Source organism: Rattus norvegicus, chromosome 6, assembly GCF_036323735.1.
Source record: "Rattus norvegicus strain BN/NHsdMcwi chromosome 6, GRCr8, whole genome shotgun sequence".
Lineage (NCBI taxonomy): Eukaryota > Metazoa > Chordata > Mammalia > Rodentia > Muridae > Rattus > Rattus norvegicus.
The window spans coordinates 26,697,275-26,714,379 of NC_086024.1; the positions used below are offsets into that span (position 1 = coordinate 26,697,275).

Sequence of the window (17,105 nt, forward strand, 5' to 3'; positions counted from 1 at the left end):
CTGTTTTTTCTTTTCTTTCCTGAGACAAGGTTTCTCTGTGTAGTCTTGGCTGCCCTTACTCTGTAGACTAGTCTGGTCTCGAACAGAAATCTGCCTGCCTCCTGAGTGCTGGAATTAAAAGGATGAACCACCACCACCCAGCTCAGTTTTATTCCCCCCTCCTTTTTAAAAATAAATGTATTTTTCTTGGGTATTTTATGTATTTACATTTCAAATCTTATCTCCTTTCCCTGCTCTCCCATACCCCTTCTCCCCCTCCCCCTGCTTCTATAGGATGCTCCAACACCCACCCACTCCCACCTTAACGCCCTGGCATTCCCCTACATTGAGGGAATGAGCCTTCACAGGACCAAGGATTTTTCCTCCTATTGATGCTTGGACAATGCCATCCTCTGCTACATATGTAGCTGGAGCCATGAGTCCCTCCATGTGTACTCATTTGTTGGCGGTTTAGTCCCTGGGAGCTCTGGTGGGATCTGGTTGGTTGATATTGTTCTTCCTATGGGGTTGCAAACCCCTTCAGTATTTTCTCTAACTCCTCCATTGGGGTCTCTGTGCTCAGTCCAATGGTTGGCTGCAAGCACCCGCATCTGTATCAGTAGAGCTCTGGTAGAGCCTCTCAGGAGACATCCATATCAGGGTCCTGTCAGCAAGCACTTTCTTGGCATCAGGAATAGAGACTGGGTTTGGTGGCTGCATATGGGATGGATCCCCAGGTGGGGCAGTCTTTGGATGACCTTTTCCTCAGTCCCTGCTCCACTCTTTGTTTTTGTACTTCCTCCTATGAGTATTTTTGTTCTCCCTTCTAAGAAAGACTGAAGCAGCCACACTTTGGGCTTCCTTCTTCTTGAGGTTCATATGATCTGTGAATTTTTTCTTAGGTATTCCAAGCTTTTGGGCTAGTATCCACTTATCACTGAGTTAATACCATGTGTGTTCTTTTGTGACTGGGTTACCTCACTCAGGACATTTTCTAGTTCCATCCATTTGCCTAAGAATTTCATGTAGTCATCGTTTTTTGTTTTGTTTTTTTGGTTTTTTTTCGGAGCTGAGAACCAAACCCAGGACCTTGCACTTACTAGGCAAGCACTCTACCACTGAGTTAAATCCCCAACCCCATAGTCATCGTTTTTAATAGCTGAGTAGTACTCCATTGTGTAAATGTACATTTTCTGTATCTATTCCTCTGTTAAAGGGCATCTGGGTTCTTTCCAGCAATCAAATTTTCAATATTTTCAACAATCAAATTTCACTTTCACCAAAGTTCACCACAGGGAATCTATGACTTTATTGGGTTTACTTACAGAGCTGATAGGAGTGTGGGTGACTGTTAAACAGCTGAACTACAAAATTTTCACCCAGTATGAATGCCTTCCCTCTCTCCCTAGACATCAGCCTAAATACTCTAGTTCCTCCCCTAAGATCTAGAGGCCACCATGTGTAATTAGAGCAAACAGCATACAAGTACCTGGAAGAAGTGGCTGAATACTCAGGTGAATGTCCAATGACCCTGCTGCCCCCCACACCCCATGAAGGAACATTAACAATCACTAAGGTGAACCACATGGTCTTTTTTTTTCCTTTCTTTTTTTCGGAGCTGGAGACTGAACCCAGGGCCTTGCACTTGCTAGGCAAGCACTCTACCACTGAGCTAAATCCCCAACCCCCACATGGTCTTTCATAAGCACACATTGTTGGTCTTATGAAGATGGAAGATATTTAGCTTATAGAATGGTGCTGTACAACAGTATATAAAAGAAAGCTGAACCCAAGGTACATACATAGAATAATATAATAAAAACTAGTATTACCTGTATATATACTGTTAAATCATGGGGCTTTGTAAACTCCTGGATAAGGCTTTTCCCCGAGAGAGCTTCTGATTCAGGGCCAGCAAACACTCCAATGTTAACTTAATCCTCAACCCCTTCTAGGTAAATTTTATAAAAAGCAAAAGACAGTTCAAAAAATATGATTTGTATAGTCCAGAGAATGATGTATAAAAAACATGCTTTGGATTCAGAATGAGTGGAAATAGAGAAAAGCAGCATTACACAGTAGAACAATATCCTGTTGATGTTTATAATGTCCAGTAGAAATCAAGTAAGAAATTGAGATTTTTTTTTTTTGTCATATGGAGGGTCCTCTCTAGCTTCTCCATGAACTGTGAACAGTCTTTGACATCATCACCACCACCACCATCATTTTAAATTTAGTGCCCGTCATCTAGAGAGTAAAGGATCCAGAAAACAGTAACATCTCAAATAATCTGAAAAAGGGACAGAAGGGATCAACCTGTTCTTTTCCTTAGGCCGTATCATTCTCACTGTAAAAATTAAAAAACGTAACATGATAATATCCAGGACTCAATGTGTTAGAAACAAAATCAAGAAACATGGAGTAGGGCTGGAGAGATGGCTCAGCGGTTAAGAGCACCTGACTGCTCTTCCAGAGGTCCCGAGTTCAATTCCCAGCAACCACATGGTGGCTCACAACCATCTGTAAAGAGATCCGATGCCCTCTTCTGGTGTGTCTGAAGACAGCTACAGTGTACTTATATATAATAAATGAATAAATCTTAAAAAAAAAAAGTTTAAAAGAAACATGGAGTAAAGGGAAAGAGAACTCCATCTCAGTAAGAGGCTTGAAGACACGAAGCAGAAATAAGGCTTGAAGACACTAAGATCTAAGACCCAGAGGAAGACACATCTCTAGTTTCCTGCAGAAAGAAGCAAGCTGATTTGTCTTCAGCTGTTGTAGCTGCCTGCTAGAAGTAGCTTGTAAAGCATCTGGTATTCTTTTGGGTCCTGGGTCCTTCTTGCAATCTGTGCTTTACCAGACTTGGTTCTGGGATGCTGCAAATTCACAGGAGTCTAGCCATTTCGAAGTGTCAGCTCCTTCTCATAGCTGGTTATGACTTAGAAATCAGCAAATATATCACACAAAACAATTGCCAATTCCTTTATTCTTAAAGATTTATTTATTATTTATTTATTTATTTATTTATTTATTTATTTTTTGGAGCTGGGGACCAAACCCAGGGCCTTGCGCTTCCTAGGTAAGCGCTCTACCACTGAGCTAAATCCCCAGCCCCAGATTTATTATTTTTATTCATATGAATACACTGTAGCTATCTTCAACTGTCCACCAGAAGAGGGCATCAGATCCCATTATAGATGGTTGTGAGCCACCATGTGGTTGCTGGGAATTGAACTCAGGACCTCTGGAAGAGCAGTCAGTGTTCTTAACCCCTGAGCCATCTCTCCAGCCCTGCCAATTCTTCTTAAACCTACTATAAAGGTCTGGTATTACTTCCTTAGTCTGATATAAAAAATACATTGATCTTCAATATTAAGAAAACAAACCATGTAATTGGAGTTTCCAATTTCCATGATCTAACTAGGCATCTAGGGAGGTAAAAATCCAAACAGTGTGCATGTTCCTGAGGGCTCAGTGGTCACAGGAAGTTAATGCCATGTGGCATTAACCAAGATTGTGAAGAAGTCACATGTCCTTTGTCATGTTCATTACATCACTATCCAGATGGAACCATGTCATGTGCTAGCTCTTGATGTCTTGATGATGTCACTAGCCACAGTGTTAGGTAAGACAAAGTTCGTTCCATTTCGATGAGGTTACCAGTCAAGCTGGCAACAAACCACATGCTTACGTTTTGCTTGTGGTTAGTTCAGCCCAATGATAACATAAGCCCATCTATTACTAGGGCACAAGTCCCCAAGGGATCCAAGCATCTTAGACCAAGTTGGCATGGATATGGGAACATGCAGTGTATGTGACCTAGGCAGGTCGGCTTGAAACAGCAAAGCAAGCAAGAGGAAATAATTCTGTGGTGTCAGCACAGAGGTGAGCCTGTCTTACCATACAAATCCCAACTGTGAAAGTCAAGCCACATGTCACCTGCATCGTTTTGACTTCCCTTCACTTCCAAAGCACAAGTTGTTGCCAGAAAAAGAATCCACAAGAGATCCACCGGTGAGGATGTTGCTCCTACAGCATATGAAAAGCTGGGAAGAATCTGACCTTGATACCATTTTATTCTACCAGAGTTTGGCACCAGACAGATCTGCGACCCTCTGTGTTGACTGGAATTTAAGACCTTTCAAATCACACACACACACACACACACACACACACACACACACACACACACACACACACACCGTAACCTGTTTACTTACACACACACACTCACCCACAAATCTGTTTACACTTACACACACACACCCCCGAATCTGTTTCCTTTAAAAAACAAAACCAGGCAGAGGCAAACCCTTGACCTGATGAGCCTTATCACCGATCATATGCACTTACAAGTTTTTTTTTTTTTTTAAATCAAATAATTTTTAAGTGGAATATTCCTAAAATATCCTACTGCAGCAATTAATAAGATTTTACAATTTGATCTTGACCCCAAAGTTTAGTTTCAGGGTCAACAGTAAGAGCACAACTAGGGATGCTAAATCTTTTTTTTTTTTTTTTTTTTTTTGGTTCTTTTTTTCAGAGCTAGGGACCGAACCCAGGGCCTTGTGCTTGCTAGGCAAGCGCTCTACCACTGAGCTAAATCCCCAGCCCTGGGATGCTAAATCTTTCAAGTTGGAAAACAAGAGCCTCATCTATAAAGTTCACATTCAACTGCACAAAAAATTTCAGGATTTTTAATAAGTTTATGCTTTTGTTTTGAGTCGCATTCGCAGCTATTCTTAGCCTTGTGTAGTTCACTGGATTTGTAGACTGGACATGTCTGAGAGTGAGGGGTGTGCTTAACCATTACAAGACTTGCCTGCCATGTGCACAGTACTAGGCTTGATCCAACACCACAAATGGAACAAGTAAGACACCCAAATAATCCATAAATACAAAGAGATGACCACAGGGACATGTGTACCTTCTGATGCTGCTTTTGCAGCTAAAGATATCTCTACACTACCATTCCATGTTCTCACCATTCCATGTTCTAAGTTTTATTTATTTAGGGCTTTTACCTGTTGGTTTTTTTTTTTTGTTTGTTTGTTTGTTTGTTTGTTTTGGTAGATCTGTCTTGCCTAAGGAACACACACAGAAACAATGTCATACCATATCAGGAACAGAAGTTAACTTTTTTGGGCAATATCAGAAAGAATAATACAATAATTTGCTAACAGGGATTTGCTATTTTATAGTTACAGATAAAATAGTTTATCTACTTTACAAAGTAATATTAGAGATGTATACAGAATCCATGATTTACAAAAAACTTCTGTGATAAAATTTTCTTAATATTTCCCCTAGCAAAAACTGTAAATTTGTTAGAAAAAAACTAATACTCGTTAAAGTATCAAGTAATATAGGACAAGGTATTGTAAAACAAAACACACAGCTGGAAAACATTTTATTTTCTACTTCATATAACATTGTTCAAGACCATATGACTTCAAAAGTCTCTTTCCTGTAACTTTTGTGATTTAAAGGTACCACTTAAAAATATTTACTGATGCTATAAATATTATTTTTCCTATATATTAATGATTTTAATGAATGCCATACCCATTATATCTCTTGCTCCTTTGGTCAAAAAGAGAAACAGAAAACTTTAAAATCAAATGTCTAGACGTTCAAAACTGGTTTTTAAGAGAACATACACACAAACCGAATCTACACCAGCAACTATTAGTTAAAAAATTACACACAATTTACAAAGCAAATTTTAAGTTTTAAACAAAAAACAATGGCCAAATTAAAGAAAATTTAAGCATCAGATTTAGTATCTTAAATTTTAGGCTATCCAGAAATATAGTTTGTGAATAAGAATTACTTCATAAATATATATGTATAAATATAAATAGGTATCTAGAGGATATCTGTGGTGCCAGAGAAAATCCTTTAAAGAAAAAAATTGCACTTTTAGATTTTCAGGATGTTGTCAGATTTATCTTCAAGTGAAACACAGTTACCCATGCAGGTGCTTTTGGCACAAGTGTTCAGGTGAATATTGACACAATCTGAAAACACAACGCTTTTTATTTATTCGCGGAATATGAAGAACCAAACAGAATTCAGAATTCTGACCAAAAAAAATCCCAGATAACTGCAATTACTTAAATACAAAAAATATTGTTTAAAAAGACTTTAAGCCTGCCTCTCTATCTGGAATGTATAAAATTTTACTAGTAATTTTTTTCCAATCCCTTCAGCAAGAATTCCCAGCTTAATACAAATGTAACACCATCTTTTTGATTCATGTACAACTTGGATCACACCCCAGTATATAAGGACAAAAAATAAATGTACAGTAAAAAGATCGGATAAATGAGCAGAGGCTTTTTGGTCTTGAATTCTTCACCTACAAGTAATGAAGCAGCACTGTAGGCAGCCCAAAACACGCCAAATAGCTTTAAAACAAAAGAATAAGGCAGCATATTAGCAAATTAATCAGCATTTTGCGTATCAAAGGGAACATTTACAATATTTAAAAAAGTTATCTACCAACTTCCTTTTTTAAAAAAAAAAAAAAAGTTCCTCTGTGTGGCCCTGGCTGTCCTGGAACCAGGTCTAGAGCTACAGACCTGGCTTCAAACTCAGATTCACCCGCCACTGCCTTCTAATCGCTGGGACTAAAGATGTGCGCCACTGTGGGCTGGTGCAAGTGACACATTTTAAGAATATTTAACCTTGCTCTGTTTCTTAACTTCTGTAATTAAAAAAGGAAAGAAACCTAATTATAATAGTCACCTGTAATCTCCCTCTAAAGAGACACTTGGAGTCGGGCATATTGGCACACACCTACCACTTGAATTCAAGGCAAGCCTGGACTGTAAGAGTCAAAATGTCTCAAAAGACAAACAAAAACTCACAAACAAAAACCAACAAACAAAAAAACAGCAGCAAACTAAAACACAATATACACCGTATAACTTACTTTTATAAGTGTAGACACCATTTCAAAAGATCCAACCACCAAAAGTATAGGGGCTATTACAATGAGAGGAAGTAATGAATATCCTATAACTCCAAGAACTTGGCCATATGCAACCTGTGAATTTTGAAAAATGAATTTAAGTATCATAGGAATCAGAATACTTATTTTAACCACTTTTCAATACCATGTTCTTTGTCTGACTGACACAAGCACCAGAACAAAGAAATCATAAAGTCTCATATCCCATGTACTTCAATCTATCATCTCATGTTATATATTCTGAGCCTTCTTACCACTATATTTTCAATATGCTCCAGTGTCCTGGTCCTGATACTCAAAACCCACACTGCCAGACCTTGTCTCTAGCTGCAGGATTGAGTCTAGCCATCTTCAATAAAGATCACTGCATTGAATACAGGTAATACACACACACACACACACACACACACACACACACACACACACACACACACACACACACACACACAGAGAATAAAGTAACTTTTTGTTTGTTTTCTGAGACAGGGTTTCTCTGTGTATCCCTGGCTGTTGTGGAACTCACCTTGTAGACCAGGCTGGCCTCAAACTCCCAGAACTCCACCTGCTTCTTCTTCCCGGGTGATGGGATTAAAGGCAAGTGCCACATCTGGCAGAAGTAACGTTTTATAAATGACATAAATGTGTTGTTGCAAAATCCATTCAGAGGAATTTGTTTTTTAAACATTTCTTTTGTGTGCCTGAATGTTTTGTCTGCATGTATGATCTATGCCACACATGCATGCCTGGTGCCTGAGGAAGTGGCAAGTATCCATGTGATTGCTGGGAATTGAACCCAGTGCTTTGCAAGAAAAGTCTCTTAACCACTGAGCTAACTCTGCAGACCTCCGAGTAATTTTTAATGACCAGTTCATGTATAAAGACTAAATACTCTATTTTCAGCTGTCTACCCGTGTGAAACCTTGGTCTCTCCTTACAGTTTAACTAAAACTAGACATTATAAGGCACTGAATGAAGAAAAGCAGTCTGAAAGGCTGGCTTCTATGAAGCCATGTGTTAAGCTACTATTTAAAATTTCTGTTTTGGAAAGACAAGAGCCATCTTTAGCTAAAATGTACTATTTACACTTAAAATGTAGCCAATTTGCTGACTTTAAGTAAGTATTTAGCTTTAAGTTTTTGGCTAAGAGTGGTGGCACATATTAGCAAGCCCAGTTCTTGAGCGATATAGACAAGAGGACCAAAAGCTAAAGCCCTCATCTATGAGATGTTCTCTCAAAAAATATCAAAAACCCAATCTACTCTCTAACAGGGCGAATACTGAGAAACACTGAAAAGTCTCTATGGCAATGGAGAACTGGCTAGAGACCAGTTGTCAACTCTATGCTTCTGTGAAGAGCATTATAGTGTGATAGGTAAGAAGGGATCTTTCCTCTCGTCTTCTTTCCTGATGTTTATAGAGTAGATTTAACATCTGTATTGATCATCTGAAAGGACCTGGTATAACTTAAAGACAATCTGGGATTAAGACCCACTTATTACTGTTGCACATGCCTTTAGTCCCAGCACTCGAGAGAGGCAGAGTTCTGTGAGTTCAAGTCCATCTCATCCACACAGTGAGTTCCAGGCCAGCTAGGGCTACCTAACGAGTCTGCCTAGTAAACAGCATAAAAACTAACACTAAGAAAAATACTTTTTAAAATTAAGTACTTACTTCTCCACCAAGAACCCTAGCCAGTAAGAAAATTGTCAGTGAACCAAATATCCAAATGGTTATAATCCATGAGACCACCTTAAAGAGGAAAAAAAATCATTAATTAACAAACGAGTTTTGAGAAATTCAATTCTCTGCTATGTAAGATAGCTTAGCTGGCCCCATTTCAGGTCTGAACTTCTCTTAGTTCTCAAGTACATTTCCAAGTCTTACAGATGGGAACTGTAATACAGGCTAATACCCAAATGCAAGTTCAACAATTACTGCTTACAGAAACGTCAGTATTCCAAGATCACAATAAAAAAAATAACTTTAAAGAAGACAAAATGTTTACTCCTAGTCCTCTGGCTCATCATATCCTGCAAGCAAAAGTCATTCCCAAATAAGTTGTCAGTCTTCCTAAGAAGTCTTTAAAACTTATTTAAGATATGTGTATACATTTAACACTGTGTCCTGGGAAAGTCTGCAAACACTCCACTAGAAATAAAAACATACTGATTGCCTAGATCTTGGTTTCCTTTTCAATTTCAACAAATTCTTTTTTTTTTTTTTTAAGATTTATTCATTTATTTTATGTATGAGTACACTGTAGCTGTCTTCAGATACACCAGAAGAGGGCATCGGATCTCTTTACAGATGGTTGTGAGCCACCATGTGGTTGCTGGGAATTGAACTCAGGACCTCTGGAAGAGCAGTCGGTGCTCTTAACCACTGAGCCATCTCTCCAGCCCCTCAACAAATTCTTACACTGTAGTGCAGCCTGCCTTTAAATTTACTATGAAGATCAGGACAGCCTCACACTTACATCAGTCTTCATGCCTCAGCCTCCTACTACACCCAGCTTCTAGATTTTGGTTTCTAAATATTCCCTCACTAAAACTGACTCTTTTGAAGAATAATGACTGCTTCCAAGGCTAGAAGAAAGGGTATATTCAAAAAGTATGCAACATGGAGGTGGGAAATAGTGTTAAGTGGAATCCCATGACTCGTACAAAATGCTGGGTGAAGTGGCATACGCTTGTAATCCCAGCACTGGGGAATGGGGACAGAAGCTAGGCTAAATGGCAAATCTCAAGTCTAATTTTATACACTGGTTCAAAAAACAAAGTAGATGGTGTCCTGGTATTCACTTGTAAACACACAAATCCACACTCACCTTCACACACACATACACAAAGTAAAGGATATGTTCAAAGGTCATAGAAAACCCAAAGAAGCTCCCAATGGTTAAAGCTAGAATAATCTGAAGAACCCATACTGATGTAAATAACTGGATAATTAAGTAACAGGAAAGTAGGGTAGTTGTTCCTTAAAAAATATTTACTAATAAGCATAGATGAAGTGAAGGAAATAGGATAATCACCATTAAATGAATATAATAGTAATAATTGGGTTGAAAATTTATTAGGCTTAAGTTTGATGAGAAACACAATATTTACATAATTGCAAATTATCTGTAGAACATATTAATGATTTAAAAAATAAGCAAAATTAGGGGCTTATAACTATCTTTTTTTAATTTATTAATTTTTATTTATGTGAGTACTTTACAGCTGTCTTCAGACACACCAGAAGAGGATATCAGATCTCATTACAGATGGTTGTGAGCCACCATGAGGTTGCTGCGAACTGAACTCAGGACCTCTGGAAGAGCAGTCAATGCTCTTAACCACTGAGCCATCTCTCCAGCCCCCATACCTGTATCTTAATACTCAAAAATCTGAGGCAGGAGGATCAAAAGATAAAGGCCTGCCTAGGCTATTGAGTAAGCCCCCCAAAAATAAAAACATAAAAATTGGGCTAGATATACCGTTCAGGGATAAAGCACAAGGCCTATATTTGTTTGCTTTCCTATGGCTGTGATAAAGACCATGTCCAAAAGGAACATGTTTGGGATTTTTGTTTTTTTGTTTTCTTCTTGCTTTCTTGAGACAAGGTCTCACCTGAGACTATGTATTTATTCTCAAGGGTTCTGGAACCAGCTATGTAGACCTGGCTGGCCTCCCAAGTGCTGAGATTAAAGGTGTGCACTACAACATCTGGCCTAATATCAATTGACAAGACAATTTAAAAGCACCCAAGAAACAGACCACGGTCTATCTGAGAGGGAGTTTCTAGACTGGATTAATGGATATGGAAACCTACCCTAAATATGAGTGGCATTATTCCATGAGCACTGGCTAAATGAAACGGAAGAGCAAGCCTTCCCATGATGTCATCCCCGCTTTGAAATGAGAGCCAGGATGAATACTTACTTCACTAAGCTGCTTTTGCTAGGTATTTAGTCACACAACGAAGTTAACTAGTAGAGGTTGAAAAGATGGCTGTCATCAAGAACACACATCACTTCCAGAAGACCCAAGTCCAAATTGCCAGCATTCACACTGGGCATGACTTCAACTGTAGAATTCAACGCTTCTGACTTTCCCAGTTACCAGCACACCATGCACATACCCACATATACATTCATTTTTTGAGATACAATTTTGTTTTTTGTTGAGATAGTAGACCAGACTGCTTCAACTCACAGAGATCCACCTGCTTCTGTGTCACACATATAACTAAAAATAGCAAAATGAATCATAAAAAAATTAATCAACAGTAATAGTGTTGTACATCTGTAATACCAGAACTTGGGAGATAGAGGCAGGCAGATCTCTGAGTTCGAGACCAGTCTGATCTATAGAACAAGTTCTAGGACAGCCAGGGCTACACAAAGAAACCCTATTTCAAAAAAACAAAAGCAAATAAACTTAATAAAATTTGAAAAATCTGGGGCTAGAGAGACAGTTTAGCAGTTAAGAGTATTGTTCTTGCAAGGGACCCAGGTTTGAGTCCTAGCATCCACAGGATGGCCAAACCAGACAAAGCTAGCTCCAGGCAATCCAAGGGCATGCACTTAGTGCACATACTTTCATGCAGACAAAACACACAAAGTAAAATGAATAAGTCTTGAAAAATGCAACAACTGGGCTGGAGAGAAGGCTCAGTGGTTAAGAGCACTGACTGCTCTTCCAGAGGTCCTGAGTTCAAATCCCAGCAACCACATGGTGACTCACAACCATCTGTAAAGAGATCCGATACCCTCTTCTGGTGTGTCTGAAGACAATGACAGTGTACTTATATATAATAAATAAATGTTTAAAAAAAAGTGCAAAAACTGAAAAAGAACTAGTCCAAGGTACTCCTTAATTAAATTATTATGAAACAATTTCAGGAATGAACAAATAAGAGTAAAATAGATAGGGCAAAATGTCTTAAATATAATGTGTTTTTATAGTAAATATATAATTACATTTTTTTAAGATCAGCCTGCCTCTGCCTTCTGAGCGCTGGGATGAAAAAGGTGCACCAGCACTGCCCACCAACCTAACGTTTAAGTCTCATAAAAAGATATAACGTCCATAATAAACTGAGGTATACTTACCCTAAACTGTCCATATAATGATATCATGGAGAAGAACAGAACAACAGCCAGTGGACCCCAAAAGTCAGGATTGTCTCTCACCACTTGTCTATTAAAACCAAGCGATGGCATTGGCATCAAAACACAGCGGATTTTGTAGTAAATATCCTTTAGGTCAATGTCCAATTCTTCCCTATAATTCAAAAATAAGGTCTTAAAACACGTAATTTTGAATAGTAAAACAGATTTAAAGGAACTTTAAACAAGACAGTATGATATCCATAGGTCAACATCTGTATTTCAGTACATGTTAGACTGAGTCCATGGTAAAAGGAATACCTCAACTTTAGAGATGTTAAGAGTCTCCCAATCTCGGGTTGCTGGTGCTTTGAAACTGTTAGTAGTATGGAATGAGACCAAAACTTCTGGGACCCGCCTCTCCCAGCACTGGGATGAAGGTGCGTGCTACATTGCTACATTGCATGGAAATAATTAAACTTGAAACCTGAATTTCAGCCTAACTACTCAAGAATCTTGCTTTTAGATGACACTGATTATCTGGGATCAGAGCTCATGTGTTTGTGTGCATGAGTCTTGCCAAGTATCCTTGCTGGTCTGTCTCCAGAGTGTTGGGATTATAGGAGTGTGGTGGTAGAGTGGACCTTGTTGTTTTACAGATACATTTATTTACTGACATGTGAGTGTGTATCTGTCTGCATGAGTATTGCACAGCTCTGTGTGAGTCAAAGTGCCTGTGCACACTCAGCCTGTCCAGAGGAAGGGGTTGTGTTCTCTACTCCATCACTCTCCATGGATTCCTTTGGAGAGAGGACCTAGGTCTAGGTTTTCTGGGGGTAAACTCCTGATTCTCATGTTTCTATCTCTCAAATACTAAGATTACAAGCATATTAAAAGCCTGGCTTTCAGGGGCTGGGGATTTAGCTCAGTGGTAGAGCGCTTACCTAGGAAGCGCAAGGCCCTGGGTTCGGTCCCCAGCTCCGAAAAAAAAAGAACCAAAAAAAAAAAAAAAAAAAAAGCCTGGCTTTCAGTTTTATGCATTTTAAAAGATTGTTTATGAGTGTTTTATCTTCATGTATGTCTGTGTAATACATGAGTGCCTGGTGCCCTCAGAAGAGGAATTTGGGAGCTGGAGAGATGGCTCAGCAGGTAAGAACACCAACTGCTCTTCCAGAGGTCCTGAGTTCAATTCCCAGCAACCACATGGTGGCTCACGACCATCTGTAATGGGATCTGGTGTCCTTTTCTGGTGTGTCTTCAGACAACTACAGTGTACTCATATACATTCAATATTTTTTTAAAAGAAGGAGGAATTTGGATCCCCTAAAACTGTCCTGTTGGTCCTGTGAATAATGCTCTTAACCACTATGCCACTTCTCCAGGCCCCATTTTAAAAAATCCTGACAACCACTGGGGCACACCTTTAATCCCAGTACTTGGAAGGCAGAGGTAGGCAGATCTCTGAGTGACAGCCAACCTGGTCTACAGAGTAAGTTCCAACCCTGACTTGGAAAAAAAAGAAAACGAACAAAATCCCTGCTATCCAGGTTAAAGAAACCTTTCATAATTGCTTCAGTTTGCTTTTTTCCTGAGACAGGGTTTCTCTGTGCAGCCTTGGCTCCTAGAACTCTCTGTAGACCAGGCTGACTTCAACCTTGCATAGATCCACCTGTTTTTGCCTTCTGAGTGCTGGGATTAAGGGCATGTACCTCAGCTGACCTATATTGCATCAGATTGTAAAAAGACTAGTAAAACTGAAAACTGCTGTTGTTAAAGACTTACTTGTGTGTGTGTTTCTCTAAGTGTGTGACGTCAGAGACAGTGTCAGACCCTGGGAGCTGGAGCTAAGGCAGCTGTATCCCTGATATGGTGTTGGACTACTCTCGAGTGCTGAGACAGCAGGGAGCACTCTAACTGCTGAGCCACCCCACTATTCCTTCCCAAAGCTCTCTATTTCATCTCTATTATTTTTCACCAAAAAAGCTAAGATTTTCCTCATCTGTCTTTAAAAATATCAAAAAACATAAGCATCCTACAGATTAGGTCTTAAAAACACAAATTACATATTCTTTCACATACAAAAGTGGCTTATTATCTTCAGGATCCTCATCTTCGACTTCCAAAAGCCAGCCGTAGCCTCTCTGTCTCAGAAATGTCGTTGCTGTAGATTCTTTGATGAAATCTCCACTTACACCGAGGTTTAATTTGACATCTGGAGCTGCTATAGAACCACTGAGATCTTAGAAGAGAAGACAAAACTGTAAACCAGGGTGAAATATGTAAATCTGAACCATATATATATATATATATATATATATATATATATATATTACATAATATATAAATATATATATTCAAGTAGCTATGATTTGCCAATCTCTGTGAATATTTGCTATTATAATCTTCAAATTTTATCAATAAAAATTTTTTAATCAATGATAAACATTGTACTACTTTTCATTTTACAGAAATGAATTTTAGAGAAAAACAAAACAAAGCAAAACAGAAGAGGTGAACAGCAAGCCAGATACAATGGAACATGCCTGTAATTCCAGCACTCAGGAGGTTAAGACATGTAGCCCAGGCTGACCCCAATTTCAATACTTAGACAAGAATGATGGTGAAGTTTGGACCTTCCTGCTCTACCTCCCAAATGCTAGGATGAATCACCATACCTACAATATTTATATACTGCTGGAGATTAGACTCAGAGCCTCCTGCCTAGTATCAAGTAAGCTACCCAGTCAGTTCTTTGTATAGCATTTATCAACCCACTGAAATTTTTACCTTGTTCTCATGAGTACATTATCCACAGGATACATTTTGTAAAATATCATATCCATAAAGTTTTCCTGAGACAAGGTCTCACCTTAGTCCATGCTAGTCCTTAACTGTTGCTAGTCCTCCAATCTCAGCCTACCAAGGGCAGTGCTTACAGACGTGATCCACCTTGCCTGGATTTCTCTGATCTAGTTAGGAATTACTTTTTTCTTCTCTTTTAGTCTTTTATGAAATTTTAAGCCAGTGCTTCTAAAATATTAATATGTTTATGACTTACTCAGGGACACTGATAAACTATAAACCCAGAGGAAGGGAGATTATTATACCTAGATGTGTGGCAGGTAATATTAATTCTGCTGGCCTATAGACATAAACCAGATACAAAATTATCTATTTGTCTGACATAAACTAAGGACATCCAGTTACTCTGGAGGCTCAGGAAAGAGCACATGTTCAAGGCAATATTGGGCTACATGCTGAGTTCATGGCCAGCCTGAGTGACTTAGTGAGACTGTCTCAGACTAAAATTTAAAATAGAAGCTGAGCTGTATGTGGTAGTCTATGCCTTTAATCCCTGAAGTAGGCTCCCTTGTCTACATAGAGTTCTAAGCCAATCAGAGTGACAGAGTGAAACCCTGTCTCACTTTTAAAAAGAAAAAGAAAAAAATACAAAAAGCAAAAAAGAATAAAAAAATTAAGGAAGAAACAAATCACATTTATAGAAATCAGATTTCTGAGAAAATTTACGATTATCTCTATAAACTGAAGTTTCTTTTCTTTCTACTTTGTTGAGACAGAGTTTCAATATGTAATCCTGTCGAGCAGAGAACTTGTAATGTAGTCCAAGCTGGCCTTTAATTCAGGTATCTCTCTGCCTTCCAAGTACTGGGATCCAAGGGGTTCACCACCAGATATGCCCTGGCCTCTTGAACTGTTCTACAGCGCAATCAACTTTTTTATATTGGGCAGTTAAATCTGGTCCCTGGGAAGTAAATAAAATTAAATAAAAGCCAAAACACTAGCAGATGGAAAAGTCGGGATACAAGGACTTGAACTAAGGGGTGGGGGATGGGGATCCCGTGCAGCAGAAAAATCTTTTTTTTCCCCTTCTGCTCTTTTGAGCAAGAACAATTGCCTGCTCAAAACTATACAAGCCAAGTCTGTAGAGGCTGCTGGGGACACTGCATTGAATTCCTGAAGTTTCAAATGCTCCTCCTAAATCCAGTTTTCTGAATATTGTGGTCAAACACTACAAACTGTGTGGACACAGGGATCTAGGCAAGAAATCAAATTCAATTAAAAAAACAACAAAAAAAAAAAAAAAAACAGGTCTCCTTTGAAGGAAGTTCCTCTTAACCTGCCAAAAAGTAACCTCGGTGGGGTAAAAGGTTTTCCTATTAATAGCAGACCAACACAGCTCCACTTTGTTCTCACTTAGATCCCTCTCTCTTTTGAATAACTGCGGAGCGGAGCACTTCAGAAACCTTACACAGATCAGCGGGTTCACTTGTGAACCAGCCACACGGGGACCCAGCCCGCAGCCTGGGTGGTGAGGCCCAACGCAGAGTCCGCACCCCGCACCCTCCCTAGTCACCCGAGGCCTCCGGAAAGGCCTAGGGATCACAGGGGCGGAGTCCCCACTCTGCCACCCCCGCCCCGAAGCCCTGTCAGCCTCGGCCTCACCTTCTGCGTCCGCCGAAGAGACAAAGGTGAAGTCCCCGTTGGCAGGCGCATAGGCCGGGGGCGGGCCCGGAGGCTGCATTCCGCTGGCCTCGGAGCCCGCGAAGGTGCTGGGGAGCGGCTGGGCCCGGGCCTCGGGGACGACCTGCTAAGGGGCGGCCTGCGAGCCAGGAGGCGCTGGCTGGGGCGAGGGTGGAGACGCGCGAGCCAGTCCACCCTGCTGCTCCTAACGAGGTCGCACCAGAGCCCAGCCGGTGGCGAGCACCCAAGCACCACGACGCCGGCGCCCTGACAGGACCATAACAGTGACAGCGCCTCCTGGATTGGCTGTTTGTAATCTGCTCAACTATTGGCTCCCGTGAGAAGGTTCTGATTGGCTGTTTCTGTTGTTGATTCCGGAAACCACCCGAGCACCGGAAATGACCTCCGAAATCTCCGTCCCGCCCTCATCAGCTGTTTATTTAAATAGTTCACACTATTTACCTGTTTCAATTTTTATAAACATATCTTCTTCGTTGTTTAGCAGAATTTGAGAAGTTAGTCGTTTGATGGCTCATACTTGTATCCTGGAACTCCTAGAGGCTGAGGCGAGAG

General features: G+C 39.8%; 1 protein-coding gene across 1 annotated transcript; it reads right to left on the reverse strand.

The window, feature by feature from the left end:
- Nucleotides 1-5,372: 5,372 nt before the first annotated feature.
- Nucleotides 5,373-16,792, reverse strand: Yipf4 (Yip1 domain family, member 4). The gene is made up of 6 exons (NM_001009712.1): nt 16,515-16,792; nt 14,130-14,289; nt 12,054-12,225; nt 8,627-8,704; nt 6,917-7,030; nt 5,373-6,389 (listed from the first exon to the last, which is right to left on the reverse strand). Exons 1-6 carry the CDS (start codon nt 16,591-16,593, stop codon nt 6,252-6,254), a joined length of 741 nt encoding a protein of 246 aa, NP_001009712.1. The 5' UTR covers nt 16,594-16,792; the 3' UTR covers nt 5,373-6,251.
- Between the last annotated feature and the right edge of the window lie 313 nt (nt 16,793-17,105).

Bases quoted from the DNA above. Each gene is read 5' to 3' on its own strand.
- Yipf4 (NM_001009712.1), bottom strand. From the start codon at position 16,593: ATGCAGCCTCCGGGCCCGCCCCCGGCCTATGCGCCTGCCAACGGGGAC. The intron at 8,705-12,053 runs GTAAGTATACCT...TTCCTCTTTAAG, and splicing joins CATTATATGGACAGTTTAGG to GTGGTCTCATGGATTATAAC. The intron at 7,031-8,626 runs GTAAGTACTTAA...CAAAATTCACAG, and splicing joins CTAGGGTTCTTGGTGGAGAA to GTTGCATATGGCCAAGTTCT.